Source organism: Micromys minutus, assembly GCF_963924665.1.
Source record: "Micromys minutus genome assembly, chromosome: X".
Taxonomy (NCBI): Eukaryota; Metazoa; Chordata; class Mammalia; order Rodentia; family Muridae; genus Micromys; species Micromys minutus.
Genome location: NC_137970.1, coordinates 112,154,846 through 112,167,352, shown reverse-complemented (window position 1 = coordinate 112,167,352; position 12,507 = coordinate 112,154,846). Strand labels below are relative to the sequence as shown.

Below are 12,507 nucleotides of genomic sequence, written 5' to 3'. Positions count from 1 at the left end.
AAAATACCACATTCAACCCATTGCTTTCTTTCTTCTTTTTTAACCAGTGCAGAAAGAACTCACTCATTCTGGATGAAAATGAGCTCCGATCTTTATCGCATAGAGAAAGAAAAGGCTTCTACCTTTTTATTGCTAAACAAATGAAGCCCAAGTATGTAAAAAAGAAAGCTGGGCTGCCTTCTTTAGTAACACTCAGTGTGCCTACCTGTTAAGAAAAATCCTGTTTGCACATATAGTAAGGAGGTACCTGCTTGCTTTCAGCTCTCTCTGCAGCTTCTTCTTTTGCCCTCCTTCTCTCTGCATAGTACTCTCTTCATTTCTAAGTTCCCTTTAGTTCCTAAGTTCTTCTACTCTGCTGTCCTTTTCCTTCCTCCTCCTAACCTTGCTCTCTCCTCCCGCCCTAGGGTTTCAGTGCCCTCTGACGTAATAATGCCCTACAATGTAATTGTTCCTGGTCTTTTGTACCTTTTCAAGGAAACTAGATCGCCATGGCAAACATGATGAAAAGAGGAAGCTGGAGGGGAAGAGAGGACTGGAGAGGTGGCTCAGCAACCCATTACTTTCTATGCTAATTTTTGTAATGCCTCTAGAAGCAGTAAGACAAGTCTGAAAGAACGCCTCATATTTAGGATTAAATTATATTGAGGTATGGGGGCAGGCAAGATGACTCTGGGTTAAGGCACTCGTTTCCAAGCCTAAGTTTGATCCTGGGAACCCGCATGTTGGAAGGAATGAATTCCCTCTGGCTGTCCTCTGACCTCCATTTGTACACCACACTACATATACATGCACCCACACATAATACCTATCGATATAAAAAATTCTTTTAAGTAGTCCTATGAATTGTTCTGTTGCTTTTTGTTTGTTTGGTTCTGAGGCAGAGAATTACACTGGGAACCTGGCTGAACAAGAGCTCACTGTGTAGCCTAGGATGTCTTTGAATCTGGGATGGTAGGCATGGAGATATTTAAAAGCATACACCTTCATAACTTATTGCTTTGGCTTAGGAAGACCAACTGTTAAGTCTACAGAGATTCTAGTATTTGTCTTTCAGACTCTATGCAGTGACTCAGTGGTGCCCCGTCTCCATGACCTCGTAGGCGTCCACAACAAAGACTTATCTGGAGTTTGACAAAATGTACTATGAGCCTTTACCAATGGGAGAAGACAAGAACCTTGGGGCAGGATATTATATCTCTCTCTTTCCTCTGGGAAGTTGTCATGAGACACTTTGTTATCAGCCCTTGGTTTTGCAGTGGTACAGGGACTTTGTACCCTGCTCCCTTTTAAATAGAGCTGTAGACATGCACATAGCTTTCGTTAGGAACTGACCCCTGAGCCATAGAGAATGCCCCCTGTACAATGTCATGTTACTCCTTTCAGAGTGGAGACCAGTGGAGGTCTGGCATTTTTTGCTACACTGCCATTCACTGTGAAAATAATAAATTGTATCTATGTGTGGCTCATCGTATCTTTCCTGACTAGTCCATCAGTCAGACCTTGGTCATGGCTTGACCTTAGCTTGTGATTATACTTGACACATTTCAAGATTCTTCTGCCCTTGAGTGTAATCCTCAACCTTTCCTGCCTTTCCTTGTATCTTAGGAAGTAGTATAAAGTGAGATGCTCTGAGGGACAAGAAGCAAGCTGTAGAAACTATATGGTATGGAGTAAGGGAAGGAGGAAAGATCTGGGAATGGAACTTGTGAAGAGGAAAGGTGGGAGAAAGGGACGGAACTATCTATGTTGAGTTCCACTCCTGGTTTCTCCTAAGGGAAACAAATAGTGGTCGTGACTGTAAAAAAGGTGTGTTAAGGGTCAATTTGGAGTCTTGTTTCCTGTCTCATAGGCAATATAACCTGATCATTGGTGTTAAACATCCAAACTTTGGAGACAGGCTCCCTAGTTCAAATCTTGTATGTGTGCTTTACCAAGTACAAGACACACACACACACACACACACACACACACACACACCTCCTCATATATTTAGTGAAAATAACAATAGGACTCATTCTATACAGATATTGTGAAGGCTAACTACATGGCCATGCAAAGCTCTTTAGAATATCAGCTGGCACCTATAAAAGAGACCTGATCGTTCGCTATCACATCAGTAATGTTGTTGCAACTTCTGTAAAGGGAGGACTAAAATTTCACAGGGTTTTTAGCACAGTACAACAAGCTGCTGTTCCCTATCCTATAAATATTTGGGAAAAACTCTTTACTCTAGTTTAAAAGTTGAATGCATAGGACCACATAAGCAGGAACAGAAATGCATATTTAAACTCCAGTGATGCAATCCTTACTTCCTGAACTACACTAGCAAGAGACTTGAATGTGTCTCCTGTACTTTGAACAGGTCCTTCCATGATTATAAGGTAGAAACTTGATCCCCATTGACACTGTATTGAGAAAGGAGATCTTCAATAGTTGGTTCAGTGATAAAGGACCTGCCTTTAGGAATGTCTTCTCTATTGCAATAAACAAATTCATATTTTTTTCAGCAGAGGGTCTTTTATAAAAGGGATAAGTTATGTTCCCTTCCCCTCAATCAAAGCCACAAACACAGCAGAATAGGACACCCCAAATGTAGACTCTTTGATCTTTTACTCCCCATCCTCTGGAACTTAGAAAGAATATCTTTCTTTGTAAATTACCCAAGGAAGGAGGAGCACGAAGAAGGAGGAGGAAGAATGAGGACAAGGATGATGATGAGGAGGAGGACAAAATAGATTAAGGTAGAAATAAACTTTTAAAAAGACAGTCTTTTAAAAATTGACATCAAGCCAAATGGTAGAATACTCACCCCAACCAGCTAGACAAAACTTAAGGATATAATTTGGAAAGTATGTGTTGAAGACTTTGACTAAAGCAAAGTACATGTGGACTGCCTCCAGGCCCATCCAAGTCAAAGACACAAGCAGAAAGTAATGAAGTGCCACAGCAGCTGTGATACATAGTCCTACTTTCTGAAATGATGTCAGCCAGGAATTAACCAGAAAGGCTAGGTTGAGCATCAGTAATGCTGTGCATAGGTTGATCAGGATTTTGGAAGGATAATCTTTTCGAAGTTTGCTTAAAAAAACAAAACACAAATGTTAGGGGGGCAGGGTCTCCCTTTCTAATTCAGCATTGCCATATCTTATCTAGATAGGAAAACAAGAGCTGTGCCTTGGCGTCACATAAGTCCCCTTGCTGCAATCTATGAGCCTTACAGTGGCTCTGTTTTCTTGTGAACACTTTCTTCTGTTGATACTTTAAATTTTCATCATCATGGTGAGTTCCCAGCCACAGAATTCTAGAGTTTGGATATTTTGTTTGATTGGTTGTTTGGTTAGCTTTCAATTGTTAATAAAATGAAATTAGCTGCTTGTTTAATATCTTTTTGTTCTTGAGAATTTCATGCAGCTCCGCAATGACATATCATTCTACCTCCATTTCTTCTGCAACCCCTTCCATGCTCTCTCAACTCACCTCCCTCTCAATTTAAGCTCAGCTTTAAAAATAATTATGGTTTTAATTAGCATTTCCTGTGACGAGTAATGATGTTGAGGACCTTACCATATTATAATATGCTACAAACCAATTGGATGTAAATTAGAGATGCCCATGGGCTATTTTTTCCTGTAAAGTCTTCATTCAGTTCTTGTGTTCACCTTTCAGTTTTCTGTCTTGCTTTTTAATTTGTATACATACCCATTTATATATATGCACACATACACACGCACTCACACACACATACACACATGCACACACCCAAACACACACACACACACATGCACACACACACACACACACACACACACACACACACACACACACACACCTTCTCTCAATCTATGGTTACACTTTCATTATCTTAACCTTTTTCCTCTGATGAAAGGGTTCTTGTTTCTAATAAAACTTCAGACTTTTCCTTTTATGGTTCCTGTTCTTCTATCAGGGTAGAGAGAGAGGTAAAAACTCCTAATTGTAAATCTCTCACTTTTATAATACCCCAATAACAGTTATTTTGCTTTATTTTTAACTTGTCCATTTCAGAATCTAATGATCTAGTCACTTCCTGTTGTGTTTTATTCATGAATTTAACAAGGTTTCAATGACAATCCATCATCAGACCAAATTCAGCTGACTCAGAGCTAAGTTGTATCAACTTACTGGAAAGCTATGTATGTCACCATGGCAATCCCCAGGAAAATGGAGGAGATCCCGCATCCTGTATTTGTTATAGTCACTAATATCCGCTCATTCACTGCATCCACTGTAGACCTGGACAAATCCTAGAATTGCAATATATAGTATTTTACATAGCTATTTACACATACAGAACAAGTTTAGAGTCAAATGCTTCTGCTATGTCTGAACAGTTGGTCCCCAGGGCACATAGTAACCCTGTTATAGCTCTTATATAGCCAAATGATGAAGATGGCTGTGTGATAAAACCATGTATGGCTTGACCAGGCCTCTTACAGCTTCCTGTGGACAGAGCATGGAAAGCCATCAACGAGACTGAAAGTGCATTTAGTCTTTTGTTTCATTGTAATTAACATGCTCATCACTTGAAAATATAACCAAGCTAATGGATTTGAATTTGGGATGCAAAGTGAATCCTTATCTGATCCAAGTGTCCCAAAACGCTACACAGATCATAAAAACAAATGTTCCTTTTCCTTAGATCTTAAATAACTTTTGCAAAATTAAGAGATAAAGTGGTCCTTTGTCTGAAGTAATAATCCAGCAATGCCCCAATCTGAAGACCACAAAAAATCTGAAATGGCATGCAAGATTATTTGAATATATAAGTGCACTGGTTTGGGAAGAGATCCATATAAGCTTTCATTTAGATGCTTATAGTTCTTTGGCTCATAACAACTTAGGACTTTTTTTTTAAGGTAGGAAGTGCTAATCTATTCTGGGAGTTCTCAGCTAGAAGGAATGTGTAGCCCCTGTTGGGGCATTTAACAGGACTTAGAGATAGTTTCTAGTTGTCTCAACATTGACTGGGTAGAGACCTGAGCTGCTGCTGTCCATCTTACAGGATGCAGAATTGTTCTCTACACCCATGGAATTATGTGCTCCAAACAGCAATAGTGTTGAGATAAGAGAAACATTGATTCTCTCCCTTCTATTACTCACATCTCAGAAGAAAGATTTAAATTCCAAGCAAGTAAGACTCCTTCAAACCAGACTGCAAAGCTAATTGCTGGCAGAGCTGGAGTGTGAGCATTGGGCTTTTTGACTCCTGTTGTAAGGTGCTACCTGGTTGGGAGTGAGCCAAACAGAACTGTCACAATTTGACAATTGCTGATTGAATGTTTTTATGTGTCAAATAAAATTTTCAGGGGAATATTAACAATGTTTAAGTCAGCTATAGATACACACTGCACCCAGTACTTCAGAGGCTATGTCCAGGAGGACCATGAGTTCCAGGCCAACCTGGGCTACACGTTGATACTGTATAGTGCACAGGGCTTCTTCAGCTACCTCACTGCCCTGTTTTGGTAAACATGATGGAGTAGAGCCCTTTTTCTGCTTGTATAAAATTTCTGCATTATTTAGTTTGCAAGAACATTAATAGCTTGAACCTAATAAAAATTTTAGAATTCCATTGAAGAGTGATAAAGGAGACAACTCACCATTAAGACTCCAAAGTGGGTGAGGTGGTTACACTGACAGATTGTGTAATTTATATTGCTTTCCTTTAGTTTGCAGCCTGACGGATTCCATCCACCTAGCCCATCTGCAGGGGACAGAAGGGAATTTCAAAGCAATTTTGCTTTTCTCAGAAATGTTTAATTTTTCATTATATGCACCATCCGAACGTGTGTTATAATTAGCATTGTTTGTTAAGACAGCAAGGTAGAGATACAATTGACCAGCAAAATTCAATTACGTTTAATACACCAAATTGACGTGTGTGTCAGGGGTACACGGTGGTGTGGGGGAGTTGGGCTTCTTTGTCACTCGATTCTGTTTCTATACTACGTCTCTACAGATTAAGGTAGATTCTAATCATGAGCAATTGTTCCTGTCATCATGCTGGAGCAACATGTTTTGTAAGTAACCAATAAAAGAAATAGATCTGGGAGTTTTGGGAAGACCTAGACCTTTGCAATATAGGCTCCCACTTAGACAGCTTAGGACTGGTATTTATATTAGCAGTTCTACCCAGAAACTAAGTAGGCTCAAGTGATCATGTTCTGAAGATCCTTACAGCCAATTAGAGCCCTGTAGATCTTAGGTTATAGAGCTGGTTTAGGGTGGTAGTAGACTTATCTCAGGACAGGTATCCAAGTCTGAGAAGATGCCATAGATTTAGGATGTTCTAGGCTCACAGCATAGAGAGCTAAAGGCAAAGGGTCTCCTGGGAAGGCATCTAGCAACTGCCATGAATCAACACAGGGATAAACTTAGTCAAGCTGGGAGGACAGAACTTGTCACTTTATAGGACTATTTTTTCTGACAGACTTGGACAAGCCAGGAGAGGAGATATTGTTTCTGTTTGTCAGACAGAGGTGGTATTCTGTTCCCTGAAGAGCTAAGTAGAAGGAGAGTGTTGTCTCTTTTCTCTCAGATTTCTAGATGGGAAAAGTATCCAAGCAGAGCTCCCTAGGTAGAAAAACGTTTCTCACCACTAACCATGGCATTCCTAGGAGATTCTGGTTGTGTGGGAGAGTTCTTTGAGATTTGGTATTAACTATAGAGACTCCAGTAAGGTAGCAAACCTAAGAGAATCCCAGTCAGGAGTAAGCACACCTGGTACCCCCATACAATGCATAGTTATCCAAGCAGGAAGGGCTTTGTGGGACTAATGATGTCTCATCTCTTTAATGAGATGATTAAAGGATTGGGTCCCTTACAGGACATAGGGCTTACCAAGCACTCACCATCAATAAAAGATGAGAGGGAGTAAATTGTGGTCATCCCTGTAGGAAAGCACACCTCCTCAGCCTTCTTAACTAGTTTACAGTTATTCTGTGCTGGGCCTTCTGATTTTGTTTTTCCAACCTTGTTATTCCAAAAGCTGGGCTATGTTTATAATTTCTATAATAACTGTCTTACCAAAAGGACTTTTCTTAATTTTCACACCCTAGAAGTCACATAGGGCATCTCTGCCATGCATGATGCTCTGTAGTGCCCAATTGGACAGCAGCTGACAAGCCCTCTCCTCCAACCACCAACTGGGAAAATGATTAGGGGACAAAGTCAAAGTCTGCTTCTATATATAAATACTTACTGTTAGTGTCAAAATCCCAAAAGGCACAGTAAACTTGATTGTAATTCTGCAAAAATGAGAATTACAGCTAAATACCTTCCCTTGTAAGGTTTATTGAATAAAAACAAAGTACATAAGTGTTTTCAAGGTTTTGAGCAAGAAAAGCAACAAGTGAGTATGCCTGTGTGTGCACGAACTCGCGAGCACACACACACACACACACACACACACACACACAGTGAGAGACTTGGAGGGGATAATTTATGGTTTGGTTTTAAGTCTATCTCCACCTGGTTCTGGACTTACAAGTAAGAAAACAACATGTCTCTGCTATGGAGGACCAGTGAAAGACTGACATATGTTAGGTGTACTTTAGAAGGCACTGGAATTTGGGACTCACAGCTAGGATCATCCTTTATGAACACACAGGTGAGGTGTCTCCTCATTAAGCCTATTGAAAATTCCTAAAATTCTCCTAGCTCCTACAGTCTCTGAAAATGATCTGACAGTCATAGTCCCAGTTCAAATTGATGTTACCCACCTAACATATTTTACATTCAATCTGGTTTTAAAATTCCCTCTCCCAGAAGTGCATAGTCCTTCAGTGACTTGTGTGTGTGTGTTTCAGGGGGGGACACCAAGAAGGGGGTTCTGCCTTTGCAAAGAAGAAGGGGAGGATGGAATGGGGGAGAATCTGCATGAGGGGGATACTGTGAGGAGGGGGATGTATAAAGTGAATGAATAAATTTAATAAAAAAGGAGAGATTAAATAAATGAATGAATAAATAAAATTTTCTCTCCTAATCTTCCTTCTCTTCTCTTTAAGACTAATGAAAGATATGTCATACCATATGGTCTCTTAGATAAGGAGTGAAGGAAGCTATTAAAACTTCACAGAGGACACTTATTAATATCAAAGAATGAAACAGTAACTCATTCTTTTACTCAAACTGAGTTTGATCATTTAGTGATAAATGCCTTATGTTATTCCACATGATATAATCCTTTGATAATTTATACATGTTTTAATGTTTTCATGAAAAAAAATCGAAGTATATAAATGTTATTTTCAATGAAGTTGTGTGTCTCACTCAAAAATGAATAAATTAAATGCAGTTACTATTACAACTAAGAGATATGTTTATTCTTAGTTACTGTCTTGCTAGAATATCCACTATTTAGGATCCATTGAGGATACTGCATTGTTTCTAGAAAAAAAAAACAGTTATAACATCATACTTCTGTTACCTCAAATTTGAAAATCATCATGAAGTCATTAAATTGAATGTTAACTAGCCATTTTTTTTCACCAGGAAAAATCACATTGGTGTCCTAAGGTCATTTGGTTTCCAAATGAAAATTGATATATTACCCAGTCTCCTTGAATATGCTTTAGAATGATAATCACTGGATCAGCCAAGTTTTGAATGGATGTATTTGAGATGCTTGCACTCACAACATTCGTCATTAATTCAGTAGTGATGTTTTTAGTCTGCAGATGAAACAGAACGATCCTAAACATCTAATTTCTTCTATAACCATGATCACTATAGAATCAGTAATGCACTACACAGTTTTGACACAGAAGGATAGAAGAATCACAATCTAAGGGTGAATTCTCAGAGTCATTCAGATCATCTTTTCACATAAAGCTCAATAATAAAAATAGAACAATTCATTAATTTACCTATATATTTATCCACTCATCCATCTATCCGAAACATAAATATCCAACCAACATTGGGTTTGTAGCAACTACTCAATTCTGCCCTCACAGCATAGCAAAATATTCTCTGCCTTAATCATCTCTGCTCCAGATTCACAGATTTCACAGCATAACGTGGTTCTAGGTCTTGACCATCCTTATAAGAACATCTGTTCTAATAAGGAATTTAAATCCATCATGATTTAGTTACAAATTAACTTGATGATCTGTACCCCATAGGAAAAGGAAGTATGTTAATGAACATTCATCTTGAGACATGTCTGAAAATATTGATGACTATCTCCACTCTAGAAGACCATATACTCTGAGGTCAAAGTGTGTACATTATATCCTAGCATAGTCTGCACAGCCTAATATACAGCAATTATTTTCTCTTTTGTGATCCAGAGAGTTGGGTAAGTGGTATTCATCCATACTCTTCAGCCCTCTGACATCATATGGCCTGTTTTTCCAGCTAAACTAAGGCTTTTGTAAGCTCAGTACCTATATGCACAAAGACCACACAACCAATGAGTGGCAGGGAAGGGTTGTTAAACAATGTTAACTTAAAGATAACAAACTAACAGGTATTTGTAGAGCTACAACACTCTCTAATTAACAAGGCCAAAGTTCCAAATACCAAGACTCCAGAAGGCCAGAGAGTTGAGGGATTTCCTCCTGGATTGCAAGTACAAAACCACAGAGCTGGAGTGAGACTGAAGGGAGACGAAAAAATCCTCTAATAATTTTTTTTAGTACAAAATAGTTTATTTAGGTCAGTTTATTCAAGAGGGTATCAGAGGCAGAAAGAGAGAGAAGAGAGGAGTAGAGGAGTAGATGCCGGACATGAGAACGTGGAAAGAGAAGGGGGAAGGGAAGGGGAAGAGGAGGGGTAAGGGGGAGAGCAAGAACAAGAGAACAGGAGAGGGCAAGAGAGCAAGAGTTAAATGTGTAGCCCAGGCTGGCCTCGAACTTGTAATCCTCCTGCCTCTGCCTCCTTCAGCAAATCCTACTGGTATGTGCCACCGCAACCGGCAATAATTTTCTAAGAAAGCTTGATGCTTAGATGACATCCCTTGAAGAGTCTACTGTATGTGGTTGAAAGATATGTTTAGAAGACTCCACTGAGAAAATAGTGTGTGCTTGAGTAATCATAAATGTGGTCTTACTCAACTTGGAAGTGCTCAACTTTCTCTTCATGGCCATTTGTGTTCATGCTAAACAATGTTGTGATGGTTAATTTTGTCAGCATGACAGGATCTAGAATCATATAAGAGATAAACTTCTTTGCATGCCTGAGAAGGAATATCTAGGCTGGGTTGGCCTATGCGTATATCTGTTAGAGATTATCTAGAGTAGGTTAGTTGGAGCAGAAGATCCACTGGAAATGTGGGTGGCTCCATTACTTCAACTAGGAGTCTTATAATGAATTTTTTTTAAGGAGAAAGCTAGCTGAGCACCGGTAGTTGTTTGCTTCTTTGCTCCAGACACTGTGACAAGCATTCTCAAGTTCCCACTGTCTGGATTTTTCTAGTAGAGTGGACCGGACCCTCAAACTGTGGACCTTTCTAATTAATTTCCAACATTGAGACAAATAATGGGTATACACTTCTGCTGATGTAGTATTCCTTTCTCGCCAGAGTCCCCTGAGGCAGCCTTCTAAGGGTGAACATCAACAAACTAGAATGTTGGTGAGGTCTTACTGACACACAAAAGACCAAGTGCTAGCCCAGGCCCCCTGGTCCCTCCAAGACCTTCTCTCTGGGCCACTGGTGACATGAGCAAGAACAGTAGATGACCTGTAGCTATCCTCCCAGTCTGGCCTAAGATAAACACCTTTCTGCAGTGGAAAGGTCAAAAGGAAATACAATGACTAAAGACCTAACCTCTTCTCTCAATTTATGCTTCTTACCTACACCATGGTGAGCATGGGGGACAGGGAAAACCGTTTCTCACTCCTCTGGACTCAAGTTGTGCCGATTTTACAACTTTTATCTCTGAACATTTACAGAGATGTCTCCTCTGCATCAGCTCTATTAACCCTCCATTTCATCTTGTGGCCCCTTCACAGCTGAGCTCTCCCCTAACTCAGGCAGCCCCTGCTCTTCCCTCGGCTGCAGTCTCAGAGCCCCTACCTCACAGTGTGCTTGCCCAGGGCCTTTGCTCCTCCTTGAGACCCGTAGCTAGTGGAAGAAAGGAGAAGGCATACAATTTTCAAGACTGGTGTATTATCAACAACTTCTAAGGTAATATGTAGTAATGACTGTCAAGATATTGATCAAAAGATGGTAGAGGAAGCTGTGTAAAACTAAGGCTATGGAGCCTGGGCACTGAAAAGAAAGGTAGTTTGTCTTCAATCAAGTACTCCTCAGCCACCAGTGACATGAGCTCTAGCCCTGTGTGCCTCCTTTAGGGTCGGAACTTTCTACTTCCTGTTCTCTCCCAATTCACTGTGTTCTATGAGGAAAGGCCCCAGTCTTTCTTGCTTAACCCTAAAGCCCCAGCACCCAGTACCAGCATCATGGAAGATACACAGTAGGAACAAAACGACTATATGCTGAATAAATAAATGATTGGGCGAATAAAAGAATGAATTTTGTCACCTTCAGCAAAGTGCCTTTCCCTTTCTGGGTCTTGGTGACCTCACTGGCACAATAAGGACATGATACACTGTGAGTTATGAGGGCCCTTCCAGCTAAGAATTTGATGCATAACTGGATCTAACCCGTCTTCATCTGGCACTATGACGTCTGTAGGCTAATTTTTGCAAAGGTCTTTAGTCTATTTCAATGGAAGGTGCTAGAGAATCAAAATTACTTATTAAGTATAAAATCTATGCAAAGCAAGTTTATCTCTTATTCTGAGAGACAAGCACAATCCTCCGAAGGAAGGAGGAAAATTAAGACCAAAAAATAATGGCATCTCTGATGATGCAAAGCAGTGACAAGAATATCAAAAGGTTGAGAGAGCTATGAAACACATTTTAAATCATTATTACAAAATTTTGTCCACTAATTTTTTAGGGCACAGAGAATAGAGAATGGACTTATTAATTCCAGGGAGGCATCCTGGGTAGAAATTGAACTAAACCTACTGAAACAAATAGAATTTAGCTGGAGAGAAGACTGGCCACAGAAAGCCAGAGAAACAGAATAATTTGCAAACATTTATTTGGTAGTAATGTGGTCCACTTAAATTGGTAGGTGCTAAAAGTATCTGTTATATTTTTACTGGCCAAACAGCTCCCAACTCCTGAGTTCTGGAATTAATTTATAGCCTATATTATTGGATAGTACATTGTCCCTCCCAAAATCTGTGAATATTTGATCACTAGGAATTCATTCATGTGGATGATTCCTTAAAAATGCAAACACATCTGGGCAAACTAATGCATTCCATTTGAATATAAGGACTTTGTGGTTGGGGAAATGGCTCAGTGGTTAATTACTTTCTGCTCAAGCACAGGGCCATTGTTTGGATCCCCAGAACCCATGTAAAATGCCAGGTAGGGATGGCTTCCCAACTTTAATTCTTTCCTTGGAAGGCAGAGACATGGAATCCCCAGACTAGTTTCTTTGGCAAA

General features: G+C 39.8%; 1 protein-coding gene across 1 annotated transcript in view; it reads right to left on the bottom strand.

The window, feature by feature from the left end:
* The window catches only part of ADGRG4 (adhesion G protein-coupled receptor G4), a gene marked incomplete at both ends in the record, with an annotated part of 94,616 nt that overhangs the window by 24,743 nt on the left and 57,366 nt on the right, over nt 1–12,507 (bottom strand). Inside the window, 5 exon segments of the mRNA XM_080910230.1 lie at nt 2,810–3,078; nt 4,162–4,283; nt 5,640–5,743; nt 7,241–7,286; nt 8,592–8,711. Of these exon segments, the coding sequence (XP_080766356.1) occupies nt 2,810–3,078; nt 4,162–4,283; nt 5,640–5,743; nt 7,241–7,286; nt 8,592–8,711 (661 nt within the window).